We start from the raw sequence: 20,786 nt of genomic DNA, 5'->3' as shown, positions 1-20,786 counted from the left end.
TCCTAAACACAATGAATGTTCCCTTTTACTGGAGGCTTTTTCCTTCAACACGCATTATCCTGTTCACTGTTACCCTGTGAATATTGGTAGTAAACTGACAATGACACACTTTGCACTTAAAGGGTTCCCATGCAATACATATACAGCGTTATATGTCATCCAAAGCACAAGTGAAAAAAGGAATATGAGAAAGTACATGAAAAATGTTCGAACAAGTTTGACCAATGAGTCTGACTGCAAACACTGTAGATAATGAATTAAAGGCAGGGTCTGTAATTTATTTTTAAGGCATTTTAGTTATATTATAGTTATATTTGTTAAAATTATGACCAAAAGACAAGCAAAATATCTGTGGCTGTCACAGGCCTACAATAACCCCATTTCATTCTGCTAAAATGGACGGCTGGCCTGCCTGTCTACCTATGTACTTGCGTACCTGGACGCATTCTGCCTGTGCACCCACTGCACATGACTGTACTCGTCCACAAGGCTAAAGATAGCAAGCTAGTCGCACAAGAGTGGAAGATATAGTGCCGCCAAAATTTGAGCTGCAGCTCGGCGACAGACTGATTGACCTGAAGAACAAGAGAAAACAGACACAGACTGTTGATCTGGCTGTGGAGCCGTGGCTGAAGCAGCCAGTCTTCATCATTATTGAGGACACGTCAGCAAACGTTCATGTGTTTTGGGGGAGTGGCTCTGGAGGGAGTGGCTGGGATTTTTTCAGTTGGATACTTTAAAAAATTCACTACTCTCCAATGTTAGAGACCCCATCTTTACGGGGGAAGGTTTGACTGGTGCACAGTTTAGATAAGGACAAGGAGGAAAATAAATAGGCATGTTCAGAGGGCTGGAAAAATGTCACAGCCCTTCACCTTCTCTTTAAAGTCCGACTCAGTGGTTTTACGTGTAATTTTCCAAGATGACTAAGATGGAGCCACTAAAATATTTTTTAAAAAAGAACAATCTCACCACTTGTATATTGTAAGTCCATGCAATAAGAGCCAAGAGGTATCAACATTTTCACATGGCAATTCCTCAACTGAGCAGCACTACAACAACTACATATGCGTCATAACATTGGCATATTTAACCACCAAAACACATGAATCAAGACACTCAGAAACAAATTCTCATCTGGATTCATATTACAAATTTCCAGCTGTGCCAAGTTCAAAAATGCCGCAGTACATTTAAAGTCGCTGTGGTACTGTGATGCATTATCCAGTCTTGGGTGGGGGTGCAACATAATCCGGGTTGAATGCTGGCTGGGCAAGGTAGTCTGTGTGCGCGGGTGGAGCGTTGGGCTGCGGCTGGGCAGGAGGCTGCAGAGGGTACGCTGGCTGGCCGGGGGAGTATGCGGCCTGGCTGTAAGGCATCGGGTTGGGAGGGTAGAGAGGGCCGGCTGGACACAGACAGAAAAGATGGAATGAGGATCAAAACAATGACAATGCTTAAACTGTATTCACAACGTCTGTTCTGTCAAATAACGTAACGATAGTCAATTTCTGACTACAAAATCTAGATATGACCCAACTTTATACCAGCAGCAGCAATTCCACCTCCACTTCCGATTACAGCTTTTCTGAAGCACCAACATTGCACAATGTGTCTTAACGCTGCAATGTAATATATCATTGCCCCATGTCAAAGGGCGTTCTCAGCGTTCATTTTGAGACACAACTGATTCATTTTTAGTTGTTCTTAAAGTCGACTTTTTTGTTAGTTTTAGTTTTTTAGTCTCTTTCTCTTTCTGGATGTTTGAAAAGAGCCACTGACTCCTGACTTTCTTGCTCACTTGGTGTTTTTCTATCGACCTGCACTTTGTACTGCAGAGCAGCCTGATCATTCAGAAATTGCGTTCACTCACTTTGCCGCTGTTCGCTTCCTCTGTACAGCTCGAGGTCATGGTTAAAACATTGGCTAACATTAGCGCAGTAATATTCCTCTAGCAAACAAGTAAAGGCATTAATCCTGTACTCTGTCCTACTAATAGCAACATGAAAGACAGCTGACTGAGAGTAGCGTTGGCATTACATTCAGATCCACTTCCTTTGATAGTGCTCCATTAGCTCCATGTGCCAGCTTGCTTGTTTTTTTGTTTGTCTCAGCTGTTAGTGAATTTGGTCAATAAATCGATTTTCAAAGACTACTTTGTGTTGTAAAAGGAGAGTCGTCCTTGATTTGACATTATTGTCACAATCAGACCGGTAAGTGCACGTTTGGCTAATAAAAAATCCACACTCACTGGCTTCCTGGTATGTTGGTGGCGGTCCCACTGTGTACGCTTGTCCTTGGTAGGGTAATGTTGGCATGGGCTGAGCTCCGTAGCCCTGCGGCATGGGCTGGGATGCATAACCTGGCTGCACTGGTACGGGCTGGTAGGGTGGATACTGGGCCCCCTGGTAGGACACAGGCTGTCCAGGTGTTGCAATTGGCTGCTGGGGGTACTGCTGATGAGTGTTGGTGACCACGGTAGTATGGGTGGTGGTAGCTATCACAGCTGTAAGCAAACAAAACAGAGGAACAGATGAGAAATACAGCTAATATACACTAGACAAGGCGTTCAGTCACAGTTTCAGTTGAAGTGAAGTCTGGTCTGAGCTGATGGTGAACCGGGAAAACATGATCTAATATTCGCTAATATGGTGAATGAAATCAGTGAGAGAAAGCAACTAAAAGCAGCATAAAACTGCCCAAAATACACGCTAAGCATATCACCAGGTTATGCCGCATTTATTTTCCTCTCCACTGCCAACACAGATTCTTAGAATTACACTTACACAATGCCAGGAACAAGGCATTACAACATTAAAACAAAAGAGAAGTCATGTGTTCCCATGAGTATGGAGCAAGAGTTAACTCAGTCACTTCTGCTTTTATCCACCTGCACAAACCCGGCAAAGGTTGTGAAAACTGAGATGAAATAGATTATATTTAATACTCCACAGGCTTCATTCTATTATACTGGAGGGGGATATAAGGACTCAAGGGTGTCATTTCCACTGGGGTAGCTGTGGCCTTTCTGTGTGTTGCAGTCCAAACACATGCAAGTTGGGGTAACTGGTGACTTTAAAGTGCCTGCAAGCGTGAATGGTTGTCTGTAAGTGTCAGCACTGTGACTGACTGGCAACCAGTCCAGGGTGCACACCACCTGTCGCTCAATGTCAGCTGGGATTGGCTCAAACACCCAGGACAGATGGACAGATGGATGTTTTTTAGAACCCCTCACTTTCTCAGTTTTATTTACGCACTAAACTCTCTCTAAAACAGTGCCCTCTGATTGTCCAGCTGCCAAAACCCCGACAGAGGAGAATCTGAGTCAATTTCAGTTAATACCTTGTCTCACAAATTAAGGCTTATCAGCAGCAGTGTGTGTGCTGTTTGGGCTTTCCTTGCCCTGGTTTTTGGCTCTCACACTACATGTCTTGTTGTCTTGCTTGGTTAGGCAGCCTGAAAGAAACGCCTTCAGACAACACTTAAAACTGAAAAGGTGCACGTCCTGTGCATGCCCTTCAGGCTACACAAACCATTTAATATACATCGCTAATATATCAAGGGGACTCATAAAAGGAAGGGAAAATAAGATATAGTAATACAAACAGCATCATTCATCATACAGTTTCACTTCTCTCTCAAGGCAACTAAATGTAGCTTTTGACAAACATCATCGTGATTTGCTACTTTTAGATTTATATTTATGTATACAAATACAGCACCAACCCTCCGGGGTCTCTCAGTTTCCACTTCAAGTGTAAACCCATCATTGTCTAAGTCACTCACATCACTCCCCCACCATGTGTGTTTTTCCTAACAGTCATCATGAGCACTTCCTGTAAATGACGTGGGATGGTCTGGAGTTTTCCCCACTGTGGTTGTCGTGGAAACAGTGAGTCACACGAGGTGGAGCTCCAGCATTCTTGGATATGATCCCGACATGCAAAGATGTCGAAGGAATCCACATTCTTGCTTGCGTTTTAGCCTGCTGCTCTCTGCCAGAGCTTAGCTGCTGCATGGCAAAGCCTGAACAAGCTGGCTGAAAATACCAAACTGACAGGAAGTGACACGCGGTGTAGCATTTACAGCGGTGCACATGCCTGCATAAATACACACACACACACACACCACACAAACACACACACACACCCAAACACACACACACACACACACCACACAAACACACACACCCAAACACACACACCACACAAACACACACACCCAAACACACACACCCACACAACTCAGGTGGTTTCCTGCACTGTGGGAAATTTTGATGGAAATCATTTACAAAAGCAGGTTAAAGGGAGGACATGAATACATATCCAGTCCAAGTACAGGGATGAGAAGAAATCTGGCAGCAGAAATAATATGTTGAAAGCAAAGTTGAATGGGGTCACAAACAGTGAAATTCAATCCACCCTGTTGTAGAGGAGAGAACTGAGGATGAAGGCTGTCTGTCTCTCATTGTACGAAGCACATAAAAGACAAAGTGTAGAAATTCACATGCCAAAGTGGAACAGGCAGTATTTCAATGGAAATTTTAGGGGCACTGCTTATGACAATCATGAATCCCCTGTATGGACATTAAACCATGTAAACTTGTTCTGGGACCTAAAAATACAAGTATAATACAAGAAAATAAGGAAAATATGGGAACTTTAAAACTAGACGATCGTCGCATAACCAATTCATATATTTTCTTTTTAATTTAAAAGAAGAAAAAAAAGAATATTTAACTTTTCTGATAAAAGTTGGGCAGCAGTTTTAAGCAAACAATAGTGTATTTATCAGGTACTATTTTCATATTGAGTATTTATGGTAGCAGGTCTGTTAATGTGGGACTGAGGTCTATCAGAAAAGAACAAGCCGTATCGTCTGCGGCTACACAGAAAATACTTTCATCATACTTTCAATTCATCGTTGGCTTTTGTCTACTCTTTTCATGGGATTTGTTAACGATAGCAAAAATACAGAATATTCTTTAATTAAAGACAATTTGATTTAAACCATAGGTTCTCATAAAGCTGCTTTTAAGTACCTTACCAGCTGATATTTGCTTGTACAGAAATATATCATATCTATTCTCGATTTCATAGAACTTTAAAGAAACAGGCCTCTACTTGTACAACACGCAGCATAACTTAAGGGCATGATCATTCTGGTGATATGAATACAGTAGTGTTCAAGTTTGGCATGAACTCCACACAGCAATTATCACCAATGACTATGGTGCTGATTCATCAAACTGCAGGATACACTGCTCATCACAAAAGATCACTAAAAGGAGAAGAGCTAATATCGGGAACTTCACAAACCTCGACAGAGTTTACTTCACCAAATTGAGGACCTCTTTGTAACTGTTATCAATGTCATATATGCTTTGCACATCACTGTGCTTTGGGGAATGTTAGACCAGTTTGTGCTCCGTGTCTAAATGTCTGTGTTATTAGTAAGACCAAGCCACTGCAGTAATGAAAGTCATGTGGTGGGTGGGCCAACAGGCCTCAAATGAGTCCCCTGATGTTCAGTTTTGAAAACTTGACAGACAAACACTCCAACACACTGGAAACCAAGAATCTCATTTCTTCATTTAAACAAATAAAAAAAGAACAGACACAGTGTTTTACATACGTCAAGAAGCTGTCTGCAAGTGTTGGTTGTTGTTGTTTTAAACCTACACACTGTGCAGCTACACGTTGCAGAAGCAGCAGCACATGGCTACATGCCGTCAATACACTGCTCACTGATTTACGTGGTTTAAAAGTGTTAACTGACTGTTACGGTCATCATTTGTGGTTTGGTACCAATCTGTTAGTCTGGACCTTAAATAAAATGATACCTACTAATATGCGGTCACTGCTCAGGGGTTGGGCGTTAGGTGATGTACTGAAATGTTGCTTCAACACCTTAAAATTGCCAGAGCTGCAACTGAAGAATATTTTCTTCAGTTATATTTTTTCTTGATTAGCTGATTAATCATTTGGTCCATAAAATGTAAAAAAATGTGAAAAATGCCCGCCATAATGTGCAAGAGCCACAAGTTCGAAACCCAAAAATAGTAAGTTTACTATCATAGCAAGAGAACAATTTCAAATGCTTGAACTAGTGAATCTGTCACATTTTTCAGTGAAAATGCACGGTTTTTACCAATTAATGGTTTGGCACTCGACTAACTTATCAACTTATCAACGGAATGATTATCACTTAATGAGACTGGTTATTAACTTTATTATAAACTTCATTTAATTTACTACCTTTCAAGCACTTTCACTTTCCTTTCGCACAAAAATCTGTTTATGTTAAACACCTGTTCATCTCTTTCTGTCTCTGCACTTATCAGGGTGTGAAAGGAAAGGACCATAAATACTGAAGGGACAGATACAGTATAAACAGTGTGACAAATCTCTGATGGTAGATAACACAACATAACCCCGCTACTAGTAAGTCATGCTACCTTATCATCAAAAAAGATGAACTACCCCTTTAAGGTCTTATCAGTGACTCAGTAGTTACTGAGGAGCAACGCTGGACCATCGCCATATTATATAGAGACTATTGAGAGAAACTCCTAAAAAAAAAAAAAAATGTTTGCATTCACGTAATCACAGACTGTTTAGAGCTCCTGAAACAATGTCCTCTGTAAATATCAAGGCAGCTGAACTCTTGGCCAAAGAATAAGCATAACCAGCAGCAACAGACTCTTTTAATTATTAGTGGAGAGCCACTTACGTCTTGGCTTGCGGCACATCTTGTACAGGCAGCAGCAGGGACAGACACAGCAGCAAATGAAGATGAGCAAAATGACGACAAAGCCACCAATACCGAGGACCATGGGCAATGGTGACGAGTAGGTAAAAATATCACTGAAAAAGAAAGAAAGAAAAAATAATGCGAAGCAATATTTATGTTGTAATTACCTCACAGATACAAATAAAAAAACAACGTGTCACAACAGCTGTTACTGTCACTGATCACTACTGAAAAACACAAATACTTTAATTCTCTATTATAAATACAGAATATTGCTCAGTTTGTGCAGTTCCCTTCCCTTTTCCTTTGCTCATCAGGTATATAAACATATTTTATGAATCTGTTATGTGAAAGGAGGGTGCAAGGTGCAATAAATCTACACATTCGCATCATGCTGGTGGTCGTGCACAGGAAGGCACCACTTCCTGTTGCCTGACTGCATAATCATTGCACAATGGGCTGCAACAGAATCAGAATCAGACTACAAGAGAAGACAATAAAGGGAGCCTACTTTTTGTCTCATCTAAAACGGAAAGTTAAATCTATCACGTATGACAGGATCTGCATCTTAAACTCATTTTTAAAATCAAATCATTCCTATCACCTGCTGATCTAAAAAAAAAAAAAAAGGTTGTTGTCTCCATCTCCCTATATGCTCATTTTTAACTGTCTTGTCTGGTTTTTACTTTGTTTTGTAAAGCACTTTGTGACGTTGTTAAGAAATGTGCTATATAAATAAAGATATCATTATTATTGTTGTTGTTATTATTATTATTAAAATAGATTAGAATACCAGTCATCTTGTCTGTCCTCAGAAAACCTGTTAAAAGTATCTCTACAGCAGTATCTGTTGAAGCAGGTGCCACAGCAAAATCCACTGAAGCAACTTTGGGAAAAGTGGTAGGTGTTGGAGGAGTCTCTGTAGCCCTTACAGTCTCGGTCATCCGCTGGAAGAGAGCACAGACAGAAAGCAGAGAGGGGCAGGAAACATTAGTCTTGGTATCTCTGATGACCAAGCTGTAGTGGTGTCTTAACGGTCAGAGATAGGTAGAATAGGACACACACACACACACACACACACACTGCCTCTACCCCCTGAAAATAGGCATCACTGCTAATATTTTTTCTCAGCAATCCTGTAAAGCTGATATAAGTAGTCTATTGTATTTATTAATGAACAGAAAATGTAATTATTAAAATGTAATTATTATATAATAATTACTTTTTCAAGCAAAAATGCCAAATGTTCTCCACTTGGACCTTCTCCAATGTGAGAATTTGCCTTTCTTTCTCAGAAATGTTAATTAACTGAATATCTTTGGGTTTCGAACTGTTGGTCAAACAAAACAATAAAAAAAAAAGCAATATGAGTATGTGGCCTTGGGGCCTGGGAAATGTAATTGACTATTGTTTCATTTTATAGACAAACTTCTTGATAGCTAATGAGAATAATCCAATTAATATCTGTGAACATGAATAAAAGGATCTGATGCTGCCAGTGTAGCAGGTCGAAGCAGTGCAACACAAAACCTCTGCAACAAACCCAGCGTTTATAAAGGTTATTGTGTTGAAACTATTCAGACTCTGTGGTAAATGTGCTGCGTTACTGTTAAACTGAGGTGTTTTTTTTAATTTAATATTGTATCTACCAATGAGGGTAACTGAGCCAAAGCTGCTCGTCTTCACAAATACTGTAACAGGTTAAAGATTTTGTTCTGAGGAAAGAGAAAGTTATTGCTGTTTAAAGTGGTCAAACTACAGCAGACAGGAGCTAACAGAGGGGCATGTCAGAGGAAATACAGTCGGTACAGCTCTGACAGTCAAACCCTCGATATTAGCCAGAGTGTCTCTTAATCCTTACTTTGTCAACCTTCACATCATAAAAACATAAACCCAATACAGCTTATTTCTATTAGACAGTTAAAGATGTTAAAAACATGTCTGCACAGCCGCCTTCACCACCGCAGACATCGCCCTGGACTCACGGTGTTACAGCCCGAGCCGCTAGCTAAGCTGAGCTAACGATACAACGCGCAGTAACTCCAGCAACAATGAGAGAGACGAAAAAAACAACGTGACGACCGCTTTAGAGCTACAAAAGAAATCAAACTTACCAAATACACAAGTCGCCAGGGCCACACATACAGCCAGCACAACAACACAGGGCAGGCCTGACGCCATGGCTGCTTCAAGATTCCCGGATTCAGGCAGGATACTGTGGGACTCAGGTCTGATCTGAACCCACTGACTGCTGCACAGACCGTCCACACACACACACACACACACACACACACACACACACACACACACACACACACACACACACACACACACACACACACACACACACACACACACACACACCGACTGCTGCACAGATCGTCTATATTCATGATGCTGCTGCACAGATCGTCTATACACAGTGATGCCTCACTCAGCCGAAGTACAGCCCGTCCTTCCATGATGCTGTTTAGACCAGCAGCTCTACGGCTCTCTCTGTCGGTTGGCTCGGAGGTCATATGTTTGCCTTTGTGATAGTGGAGGAGTCATTAAAAACTTAATCATTATGCTAAACGGTATACACCTGTTGAGAGTGTAGTAGGTGCGCCTACCAGCCAACAACCCTGCAATAATTTCTACCATCAACAATGGCCACTTTTTGTTGAGATGGTTTTAGAGACATTTTTTAATTTCCAGTCTGTGTTCTACCCTCATAATATGATACATGAACATAGACATGTAATAACAACAAAGAAATACTAATCTCTTAAATTGCAAAGAGTACAACAACACACATTTGTACAATAAATAACATCGCCGTTGTTTGTGGATAGTGTCACAATTGCATGCTTGCGTGCATGCTCAATAAACATAAGGAAACAGTGGATTCATTTTTTAAAATATTTGCTCACAATTACAACTCTTTGAATGCATTACTACTTTGGATGCATATTTGATCTGTAAAAGTAATTCTTTCTGTGATATCTGAAACTGTCCATACAGTCTCCAGAGCCAGTCCTGATGTTGCTGCCTCAGCATGGACAGATGTGGTGTTTTGCTGCCCTCTACAGATCTCTTTAGGCTTTGGCTCTGTTTGCCATGAAGTTTTACTTGCAGGACTTGACTTCTGGCATACTGTCTTCGATTTCAATATATAGCTGATTTGGACTGACAGCAGTTTACAGAATAGAGGGTCTGTGCTCATGAACAGGGTGCTATTATAAGATAAGATAAGATAAGATCAACTTTATTCATCCCGAAGGAAATTATTTTGCCAGGATACAAATACAAAAGTTAGAGCAGTATACACAATTACAGAAAGGTTAGTAATTCAATAAAAATCAAAATAAGTGAACAAAGTACAAAGTGCAAAGTGTTTAAGTGTGTAGAGTGTCTAAGTGGTTGCAGAGAAATAGTGCCTAACAAATTAAATAAAAATAAGTACAAAATGTAAACAAGAAGCGAGAAATAACAGAAAGTGAATTGAGCGTAAACAGTAAAAAGGTATCGTACAGGAATATTACACTTGAATATTGCACTTGACAAGTATTGTACATGATAATATTGCACATGATTGAACGAGTCTGTTAGTTGAGTATCCCTCCTGCAGAAGGAGGAGGAATTATTAATTAGAACATCCCAGTTGGTCACCTCAAAACATCCCTGAAGAGTCTCTTCTGCCTCCTGTGACCACCTCCGGACAGCTCTGGTGATCACAGGTTGCCGCTGGACCACAGGACTGTAGTGTGGCTTTAAATGCAGTATGTTATGATCTGCTCTGCCTAGTGGAAGTAGAGCTATGCATTAGCATACAGCAGGTCTATTGTTTTATTTATTATTTCAAGATAATTTCAGTATAAGAGTAATCCACATATTCTTTCTATCTTTTAGTACAATAACTTTTACTTTACTTATTAACATTTTCAGGACACTACAAATACAAAATGTATTTTTCAATTTTTTTTTAACCCTCCTGTTGTCCTCATATTCTGTATACACCCCGTGTCCTCCGGGTCAAAATGACCCATCTTCATTAAACCCCCAATATAAGCAACTTAATTGAATTTGAAACACCAAATCTTATTTTGCTTGAAGAAACAACTTGTCATTCACCACAAATTGTGTGAATACCTGAGTTTTCCCTCTTCACCTGGCAGAAAGATTGCATTTATTCAAGACACCACTCGTTGCTATGACACTGTCAATCGTATCATTGTTTCTTGTTGTCTTGACTCCCGGTTATCAAATCGTAGCAGTCTTGAGTGGGTGTGAAAGAGTTTGAGTGGCATTGTGGCTCAGAAAATTGGCCTTCCACTCTCTGCATCCCAGATTATGGGTATTATAGGGTATTCCTCCCCATCTTCTTCTTCTGATACATCCTCCACTTCCTCTTCTGAATCAGAGTTGTCTTGCTGGACATCTGAAAAAATCAGCTCTAGAGCCTGTTCGACGTTATGACGCGCACTCATGGCTTCAGCACAGAGATAATTCGGGGTACTGTCATCTGCAGCACCTTTATAGCCTCTGGGAATCCACAGACAAAGGGGCAATATTGTTACATTTGGGTCAGATCAAAGGCAGTGCAGTCTGCAAGAAGACTACCTGTCTTGTCTTGTTTATGTCTGCTACTGATTGATCTGAGACAGAACTAAAACATTCTCACATTCTGTGGTGTGTAACAACTCAATTTGACTGTCGGGTCATTTTGACCCGAAGACGATCTTTGTACCTTTTTTTGTACAGCTTACATGGAAATGTGAATAAAGGCAACAATTCACTTTTTCTAATGTTGGGGTCAATCTAGGAAAAGTCATCAAATTTCAAGTTGAAAAAATATCGTTTAGGGGAATTGTTTTTGGTTTTTAACACAGTGGCGGGTCATTTTGACCCGAGGACAACAGGAGGGTTGGCAACATGTGACTATAATAGTAACGTTAATATACGCATCTCTTCATGTTGTCTTGATTTGCCATTTGATTGCCTTATAATACCATAGAACACCATACATTACCACAGAATACTGTACATTGCCATGCATAGCCATAGAATACCGTATCACATTGTCCTGTGTTTATATGAGAAAATGGCATAGGTAAGGACAGGACATGTCATTTGTAATTCACATATTATATGTAATGCAGCCAGATATAACTAGTTTAATCCAAACTTGCTCAAATGTTTGAAAATATCAAAACTGTCTGATCAAAAAATGGGGCAAAAATACCCAAAAATACCCCAAGTCTCAGGGTGGAGTAGCTGCTCCGCCTGCTCCATTGTTCAGGCACCTATGCACATGCACACATTAAGTTTTCTCATTTACCCAAATTCAATATACTTTTATACGCTACAGTCAATGTTGAGAACCCGTTCAGGTTCAGTGTCACCTTTTCAACACCAGAGGTCACATGTGCACAGCAGATCTCTCCACTCCATCACAACAACCAATCTATTGAGCTGAAGTTAGGATTCATAGCGTAGTTTGTCCATTCAAAAATCACAGTATCGTGTACCAAAGTTAGTCATGCAACACTTGAAGGAGCAGTTTGAGATACCACCTTGAACATACAGTTCCTTCCTCTCCATTCTTTCGCTTCATGTCTCTTTAATGTCTGTTACTAACTTGGTATCTTCTTTTCTCATCTCTCAGGTTCCTGTGGATCGTGGTCAGGGTTCTCCTGGCTGTGGTTCTCTGGCTTCCATGAATCACTGCTGTAGATCATCAGCCGCCGGCACTTTTTACTAATATTAGTCATGTTGTTATTATTCATATATTAACTATTGTCAGGTCACTGTTACCATATTGATCATTATTAGTCTTATTCCTATTATCAGTACTATAGTTGCTGTTATTATTCTGGTTGTTGTTTGCTGTGAACCCCACCCCCCTTCTCTCTCTATCTCTCTGTTTCTCTCCAACCTCCAACACGGACCCCAACAGAAAGCCGCCCACCTCTGAGCCTGGTTCTGTTCGAGCTTTCTTCCCATTAAAAGGGAGTTTTTATTGCCACTGGATCTCCCTCTCTCTCTCTCTCTAGAGTTTGGTCTAGACCTGATCTTTATGGAAAGCATCTTGAGATAACACTGTTATAAATTGGCTCTATATAAACAAATAAAGATTGATTGATTGATTGATTGATTGATTGATTGATTGACTGATTGATTGATTGAGTTAACAGACGTGTCAGGGCCACTGACATTTTGCAGTCCCTTTAATTGCGTGCAGTGTATGTAATAAAAAGCCAAAACAAATCAAGTACATGTATCCGTTCAAACACCCATATTACGTTTCCCAGATGACGGTGTTTGCTTACATGTGACTCACTCACTCACACACACACACACACACACACACACACACACACACACACACTGAGACTGACTGACTTCAATGAACTTTGACGTCAATGGACGGGATCTCGCGAGACTTCCCTCCGGTGTTGCTCTTATAAGCTCTCGTCCGTCCTCGTCCTTCTCGTTCGTCCTCAGTGCAGGATAACGAAGCATCTCCTCCGTCTTCTTTAACAAAAAAAGAGTAATTGTAGCCGGAGTGCAACATTAGATTGGCTTCGCTGCTGCCATCCTGTCCGCCACACGTCTGATAAAGAGGGTTACCCCGGAAGCGTGAAGTTTTTAAGAGGTGAGTGTCTTATTTAGCCATCATCGTTCCCACTTCTGGTTGTAGCTTTGTAGCTAGTGTTAGCATTAGCTAACGCTAAGCTCGGTCAGCCGGCAAGGATCACGATCAGAGGGGCCACGACTCAGCCGGCTTTAAAATTAACACGGGTTGTAACAGTAGCTAGAGGTCAAAGTCACTGTTTTTATTCTGCCTGTAAAATCATACGGTGAAGGCAAGGAGACCGGGTTTTATAAACCAGGTTATTCAATCTTCTCTATCATCCGTTGTAACACCAGTGAGCTTCTCAGACTCGCGGGGTGACTTATGAAAACCATGTAGAATGTTGAATGTAGTCAAAAATATCAGCTAAATAAGATGTGAAGGTTGCTCCTAGTATTCAAAAGTGCAAATTAGTGACATTAGGTGCTTCAGAGAACGTGTTAATGGTGCCGGCTCTTATTCCTTTTCCTGGAACCACTCTGTCAAGGAAGAGTGGAAAAGTGAGGGAGTGAACACCACGTCGAGGTATGTGTGTAGCTGTGACCCGGTCCCTACAGGGGGGGAAGCACTACACACGGATGTGCCTAAAATTTACGTTGTTACGCAATGAGACATTTTTGTGTATGTTTATTACAGAGTCATGGCCAGACTCCTGTTGCAGTGACCTCAGTAGTTCTTCGCTTTGCTATCACATTTCTTTAGCCGCTTTTTTCCTTCCAATTAAACTGGCGACACTAACTAAATTTCACAAACGTGTTGCTTTCGGAGAGGCAGTCCCTAAAGAATTGTATCATGGATTATAGCAGGGTGCTGTGATAAAACAGCTTAGCTTGAAGGTCCATTATTAACCCATTAAATAGAAGTTTGACAGAAAGGTTTTATCATAAAATTTAAGAAATGTTATTTTGTGTTAAAGAACGGGTTACCATAAACCACTATTCACCATTTTTCTTTCAAAGTGTAATTGGGTAGAAAATGGGGGGGGGGAATGTATTTTGTATTTTTTGGATTACTGTGGCTTTTAAGCATCAATCCTGCAAAACAGGTTTTTGCAGCGCTTGCAAAGGAGTATCTGAGATGTCCACAGGGCACTTTTCAAGTTTCAACTATTTCCTTTAGGCCACTTGACAATCATCATCACCAGTGCTGAATATGGATGTGATAGTGCGTCGCTGTCCATTCCTGGCCCGTGTGCCCCAGGCCTTCCTCCAGCAGACCAAAACGTCTCTGATGCCTTTCGCCCAGCGATGCCCCATCATGATGGAGCTGGCCTCTAAACCCATGGCTCCATCGATGGCACGGGCCCTCTGCTCCTCCTCCTCCTCTTCCCACCAGAAGACGACGGAGGACACCATGTCTGCTAATGAAGGTGAATGTGACAGAGAACGAGTAGATACAACACTGTAGCTACATTATAGGAAGTGAGATATCACAGTCTATGTAATGACCAAATGCATTATTGGTCATAGGTTGTTTGTAATCGTGTATTTAAAGTCTAAAACTTATTTTGTCCACTGTCCACAGGCCCCAAAAAGGAAGGGGAGTCCAAGCTGCCTGCTGGCCACCCTATGCCACCCTCAGGCCAGGCGGTGGCCTCCAAATGCCCTTTCCTGGCTGCTGAGATGGGCCAGAAGAACAGCAGTGTGGTCCGCCAGGTTGGCATGGAGTTCCAAGAGGATGTTCAGGAAGTCCGCACTGTCCACAAAGGTAAGAGTTGTTTAATAATATATCAGCCAGCACTATTTTTGGCAGATCATATTGTGTATATATAACGTGACACTATTGTTTTTGTCCTCTCTTGACCTTTTGCAGAAGTGTCCCCTAACCAGTTGATGAAGTCGCCCTTGGCCAGTACCATGAAGGGAAGCGGAGAGGAGCAAACCAGTTTGATGAAGACCCTCCTGAAACAACGACCTAAAAGGGTCTCCCACTTGCTGCAGGACAACTTGCCAGGCAGTAGTAAGTTTTATTGTGGAGCTCTGACAACTTCTTCACATGTAAAAGTATTGACACAGTATCGACAGTTGTTAAGCTACCATGTGAAGCTACTGCCACTGCATATTAGTAACAATTTCACTCTCGTATTGTAATTTAATTACTAATAAGTCATTTTGACTTTAGAGTAAGGCGAGTTAAGACTTTCACCACGCAAGGCATCGCTTCAACTGTCACAATGAAAGCCACATTAAGCAAGCTCCATCTTCCTGTTCTGTTACAGTGTCCCACTTCCATTACGATGACTTTTTTGAGAAGAAGATAGTAGAGAAGAAGAACGACCACACATACCGTGTGTTTAAGACGGTGAACCGTCTGGCCAACGAGTTCCCCATGGCCGAAGACTTTACGGGCTCTTTAGAGGAAAAGAGGGAGGTGTCCGTTTGGTGCAGCAACGACTACCTGGGCATGAGTCGACACCCACGGGTCGTGCAGTCTATAATGTGAGTATTGGAGGAGTTGTGGGGAAAAAACACGTCTGACTCAGTCTCTCGGGTCTAGATGTGTTTATATGCAGTGAAACAAATATTTTCCTCAGCGGTCGACATCTTGTGTTGATGCTTTAGTGAGCATAGAGAGAGATTCAAACTGAGATAAATGAGACATTACACACCACCGAATACAACCTGACACCCATGGGTGATCCAGTCCATTGTTTGTGTGGGAGTCGTGTTAGTTGGCCATAGTTTACACCTAATCCTCATGGGCCCCAGTGAGGCAGGATATTTTTCTTTTTTTCCTTACAGCTTGTATGAGCTTGCCCAGCTTTGTTATTAAGTAACACCTTGAAGCAAAGTGTCCCTTGCTACTAGCAACTCCTCTGTTAATTAATAAAAAATGTTCCATGTCTTGTAGCCTTAGCACTCTCTGAACTTCCGTCTGGCATACAAACGAGTACCAACAAAACAACAAAAACAATTTGTTGTCTGTTTTGTCTTCTATTTCTAGGGATACTTTACGAAAGCATGGTTCAGGGGCGGGAGGCACGAGAAACATCTCCGGGACCAGTAAATTCCACGTGGAGCTGGAACAAGAACTGGCTGACCTTCATAAGAAGGACGCCGCACTGCTCTTCACCTCCTGCTTTGTTGCCAATGACTCCACCCTCTTCACCCTCGCCAAGATGCTGCCTGGTAAACAAAAAATGTCTACATGTTTACAATCAATCCAACATTTCTGTGCGTTTATAATTAGTCACTAAATAACGTGCGCCGTATATGCATTGAACTAAGTCACTTTGATGCTAACCCTTCTTTTTTTCTGAACAATTTTAGGTTGTGAAATCTACTCTGACGCCGGCAACCACGCCTCAATGATCCAGGGTATCAGGAACAGTGGTGCGAAGAAATTCATTTTCCGCCATAATGACGTTCCTCACCTCCGAGAGCTTCTACAGAAGGGAGACCCCACAAAACCAAAGATCGTGGCCTTTGAAACCGTCCATTCCATGGATGGTTAGTTGTGTTTCCCATTACTTACATTTTTTTAAAGCATTTATAAAACTTTTTTATTACATTGTCGTGAATGTCAATTAGAGCTACACAATTAGTTGCACAAGAACCAGCATTCAATCAACTTTATTTACTTAACAGACGTCTAACAAAGGAAATGTATTTCATAGATGTGGGGTCAGACTACAGTTGCGTATTTGTCGCATGTATTTTGGCTAATGGCTAAATCATATTTCTGTAACACAGGTGCTGTGTGTCCGCTGGAGGAGATGTGCAATGTGGCCCATGAGTTTGGCGCCATCACCTTCGTAGACGAGGTTCACGCCGTTGGCCTGTACGGCGCCAGAGGAGGAGGCATCGGAGACAGGGACGGCATCATGCACAAGATGGATATCGTCTCAGGGACACTAGGTCAGCATGTAATCCCAACTAAAACCAGTTTCTGGTGATATTCTGACAAAGATTCTACAAAACGTTCTTGATTACGTGAACCATTTATAGTTCACACTTCGGGCGAGTTGTGTCCGTATTTTTTCCATTTTATATTTTGCTGTATTTTTTTCTTTTATCTATCTCAAAATAGTTACTATCAGCTAGAGGGAATGGCCTAGTTCTCTGTTATGCTGTTAATGCTCAGGATCAGGCCTCATACATGTCACACAATATGCCAGAGGGCTTAAAGAAGCTGGAGCGGCTCGGTTGTTGCTAGGAGACTGTGGGCTCTTGTTCCGCTCTTGAATTGAATTACTCTCCGTCTGTGTGTCGCTGTCAAGCTGAGGGGACAATCACTTCTAACAGAGAGCTCCAGAGCCCCTGCACTGCTGCAACTGCCATTTCAGGATGATCGAGTTTTTGTGAGATTACAGTGGGAGGATTTTGCATAGACCACTTAGCATAATGTAGTGACTGGTTAAACAAGGATCTTTGCTGATATGATACAGATCTGAGTCTCTGTAGGTGTAGCAATTAACCAGATTTAAGAATAACCACTTATATGTCATGTCTTTCCCCAGGCAAGGCCTTCGGCTGTGTGGGCGGCTACATAGCAAGTACAGCTGCTCTGGTGGACATGGTGCGTTCTTACGCCGCTGGTTTCATCTTCACCACGTCTCTGCCACCAATGCTGTTAGCCGGAGCCAAGGAGTCCATCCAGGTTCTTAAAGGGGAAGAAGGCCGCACACTAAGACGTAAACACCAGCGCAACGTCAAGCTGCTCAGACAAATGCTGATGGACTCAGGGCTGCCTGTGGTGCACTGCCCCAGCCACATCATCCCAATCCGGGTATTTTATTATTGGATTTATTGCCTAACAACATGAAATCTGACACAGAGAGAGTACTTTAGTCATGTTACAATCAAAAACTCCTAAATGGCTCCATTCTAATCATCACCTATGTCTTTTGTTATTATTTCTAGGTATCAAACGCAGAGAAAAATACAGAAGTGTGTGACCTCATGATGAGTCGCCACAACATCTACGTGCAGGCCATCAACTATCCCACCGTTGCCAGGGGCGATGAGCTTCTGCGTATTGCCCCGACGCCTCACCACACCCCTGAGATGATGAAATACTTTGTTGGTAAGAAAATCCAGTAGTCTTTTTAATGTGGTTCAGCTCTGTCGGACATTTAAACACCCCCCAGTAGTGTTGGAGATGTGCGCTTTTTTTCCCCCAGGTTAAACTTGTTTACACTCAAGTTGGTTGCTAAACTTCAGCAACTTAATGAAGTGTGTAACTGAATGCAGCTTTCTGTTGGTAATAAGGGTTAACTTGGCCTCCACTCTCTTATGTTTTTTCCCTAATAGAGAGGCTGGTGCACACATGGAAGGAGGTTGGCCTGGAGCTGAAGCCCCACTCATCGGGAGAGTGCACCTTCTGCCAGCAGCCGCTGCACTTTGAGCTGATGAGCGAGCGAGAAAAGTCTTACTTCAGTGGCCTCAGCCACCCTATCTCGGCCTGCGCATAACACTACTACCTACTGCTGGCTAGAGGCGGCACATACACACTCTACACCCATTCCTCTATCGCTGTCATAGAATGTATTAATTATCTTTGATAAGTCCTCCTACACATATTATTTAAAATATTCTATGTTCAGATGTTATATGCTCACAATAAAATATAAGAAGAAAAGAAAGTTTGGGTTTGTGTGGCTTTTTTTTTTTTCTTGAGTATTATGAAACAAAGACTAAAGCTACTGATGTGATGAGGAACTATGAATAAAAAGAGAAGTGCGCCTACATACACACAAAACCTGCAACGACATTTTATTCAGCACCTTTGGTTCTTTGTGTGTCCCACAGGTGTCTAATAGTGATTTATACACAATTATATACATAACTAAAACTAACTTTAAAATGCGTTCAGATTGTTGTACTGCTGATGTAACTACACCTTCTAAATTGGGCTAGTGATGCTTTAACAGAGCAAATCTTGCTTTATTGAATGAGCCAGGTTAACTGATACCATGTTATTGTACTGTCACATGGAGGTGGATTTCGTAACACATACTGAATGCTCATGTAAGACTGCGAGCAATTGGGCTGGATCAGTACATGAAAAGGTGAAATATTTGTCACATTGTTGACTGAATAACAATTATATTCATCTAGTGGCCTACTTGTACTGCCACAAAAAATGTGGGACACAGATTTTATTCCTGTATGGCACTTTAACTCTACGATACAGTCACTGCAGTTTGTAACTAATTAGCAATTAAACCATTTTGTGTTCAATTTGCTGAAACACATTCAGGTAAAATTAAATTAGTTTAAAAGTCATTGGGTTTGAATGCGAGGGGTCCCTCTTCGAACAAATAAATATACACATAAGGTCCTATTTTTACATGCTTCATTCTCAGACATGTTTGGACAATCGAGGGCAGATAAAGATTTGTGAATTTTACAAAAAATAAAATGTAATTGTATAATTTAAGGGTAATGAAAGCAACAGATTGCACATTGTGCCATTTTATCGAGTGAAATCTTGTACTGTGTGTGTCTGAGTGGGACCTACTAACCCACTGTCCTGTAAATTCAGATGGAGATGACATAAAGGTTGCTGAGAGATTTGAGGTGACCCAGATTCATAAAAAAAAAAAAAAAGGTCACAATGGTCACCTCACATAACCACGAATTCTGAAAATCCACGTAAGTGTCGGACTCCATCTCACCTACAACAGACACAGACTGGACTCACGAAATTATTTGTCTCACTCTTATGTCAATTACCATTTTTTCAAAGTTGCTTTAATTTAAACCTGATGGATAAATGCGAGGGGACATAGCACATTTGCACACGTTATTATTTTAACTGTTTCTCAAGTGTCCAGGTGTTGTAAAAGCCACTGTTGCCTCATAAGAGCCACAACTACTGAAAATGGAAGTGAGAAATATTTGTTGCTGTTACAAAAGAACTGATGTTGCCACTGCTTGTGTAAATAAAGATCCTTCCACTTTTGAATTTACTTTATACCCGACGTGACTTGTTGGTAACTTTGCACACAAAAGCATGTTTAGGGGAGTTTATATCACAACATGAGTACAAAAATGATTACCAACTGCTCATTATGTTGTGAATGGTTTATTAACATATTTGAAATCTGCGCAAATGGAGAGGTTTAGAAATGGGATGTTGAAAAGGTGCTTGATATCAGCACCACTGATATCTTGTTTAGTTAAGCTACCACATGTGGTGTGCAACCAAATATTGATCATTAGTTTGTTGTGTTGTGTTGGAGTACTAGTTGATTGTTTCGTACTTTTTTTGCAGCAGAAACAAAGTAGAGCTTTGCTGTAAAATAGATGTTTGTGCGTTTCTTCACTGTCAATTTAAGAGGATTAAAAAAAAACATACAATGGTGCAATAAACAGTTTGGTAAACAAAATGTAAAGGAGAATTTATCTGAGGCCAGGAGGAGAAAAAAGGTGTTTAAAATGGCCAAATGAGCTCTTCGATGTCCAAAATATTCAAG

General features: G+C 41.2%; 2 protein-coding genes across 2 annotated transcripts; one reads left to right on the top strand and one right to left on the bottom strand.

The window, feature by feature from the left end:
• Nucleotides 1-1,102: 1,102 nt before the first annotated feature.
• Nucleotides 1,103-8,991, bottom strand: LOC139213721 (protein shisa-4-like). The gene is made up of 5 exons (XM_070844318.1): nucleotides 8,865-8,991; nucleotides 7,544-7,697; nucleotides 6,730-6,863; nucleotides 2,249-2,503; nucleotides 1,103-1,405 (listed from the first exon to the last, which is right to left on the bottom strand). The coding sequence occupies exons 1-5, from the start codon at nucleotides 8,929-8,931 to the stop codon at nucleotides 1,221-1,223; spliced, it is 795 nt and encodes a 264-aa protein (XP_070700419.1). The 5' UTR covers nucleotides 8,932-8,991; the 3' UTR covers nucleotides 1,103-1,220.
• Nucleotides 8,992-13,236: 4,245 nt separating this feature from the next.
• Nucleotides 13,237-18,944, top strand: alas1 (aminolevulinate, delta-, synthase 1). Its single transcript, XM_070847596.1, has 11 exons — nucleotides 13,237-13,387; nucleotides 14,486-14,735; nucleotides 14,891-15,073; nucleotides 15,179-15,325; nucleotides 15,585-15,804; nucleotides 16,310-16,494; nucleotides 16,636-16,815; nucleotides 17,059-17,223; nucleotides 17,826-18,094; nucleotides 18,229-18,391; nucleotides 18,619-18,944. The coding sequence occupies exons 2-11, from the start codon at nucleotides 14,519-14,521 to the stop codon at nucleotides 18,777-18,779; spliced, it is 1,890 nt and encodes a 629-aa protein (XP_070703697.1). The 5' UTR covers nucleotides 13,237-13,387; nucleotides 14,486-14,518; the 3' UTR covers nucleotides 18,780-18,944.
• Nucleotides 18,945-20,786: the final 1,842 nt, after the last annotated feature.

This window comes from Pempheris klunzingeri, chromosome 2 (genome assembly GCF_042242105.1).
Source record: "Pempheris klunzingeri isolate RE-2024b chromosome 2, fPemKlu1.hap1, whole genome shotgun sequence".
NCBI lineage: Eukaryota > Metazoa > Chordata > Actinopteri > Acropomatiformes > Pempheridae > Pempheris > Pempheris klunzingeri.
The sequence above is the reverse complement of the archived record's forward strand: the minus strand, read 5'-3'. Positions and strand labels throughout refer to the sequence as shown.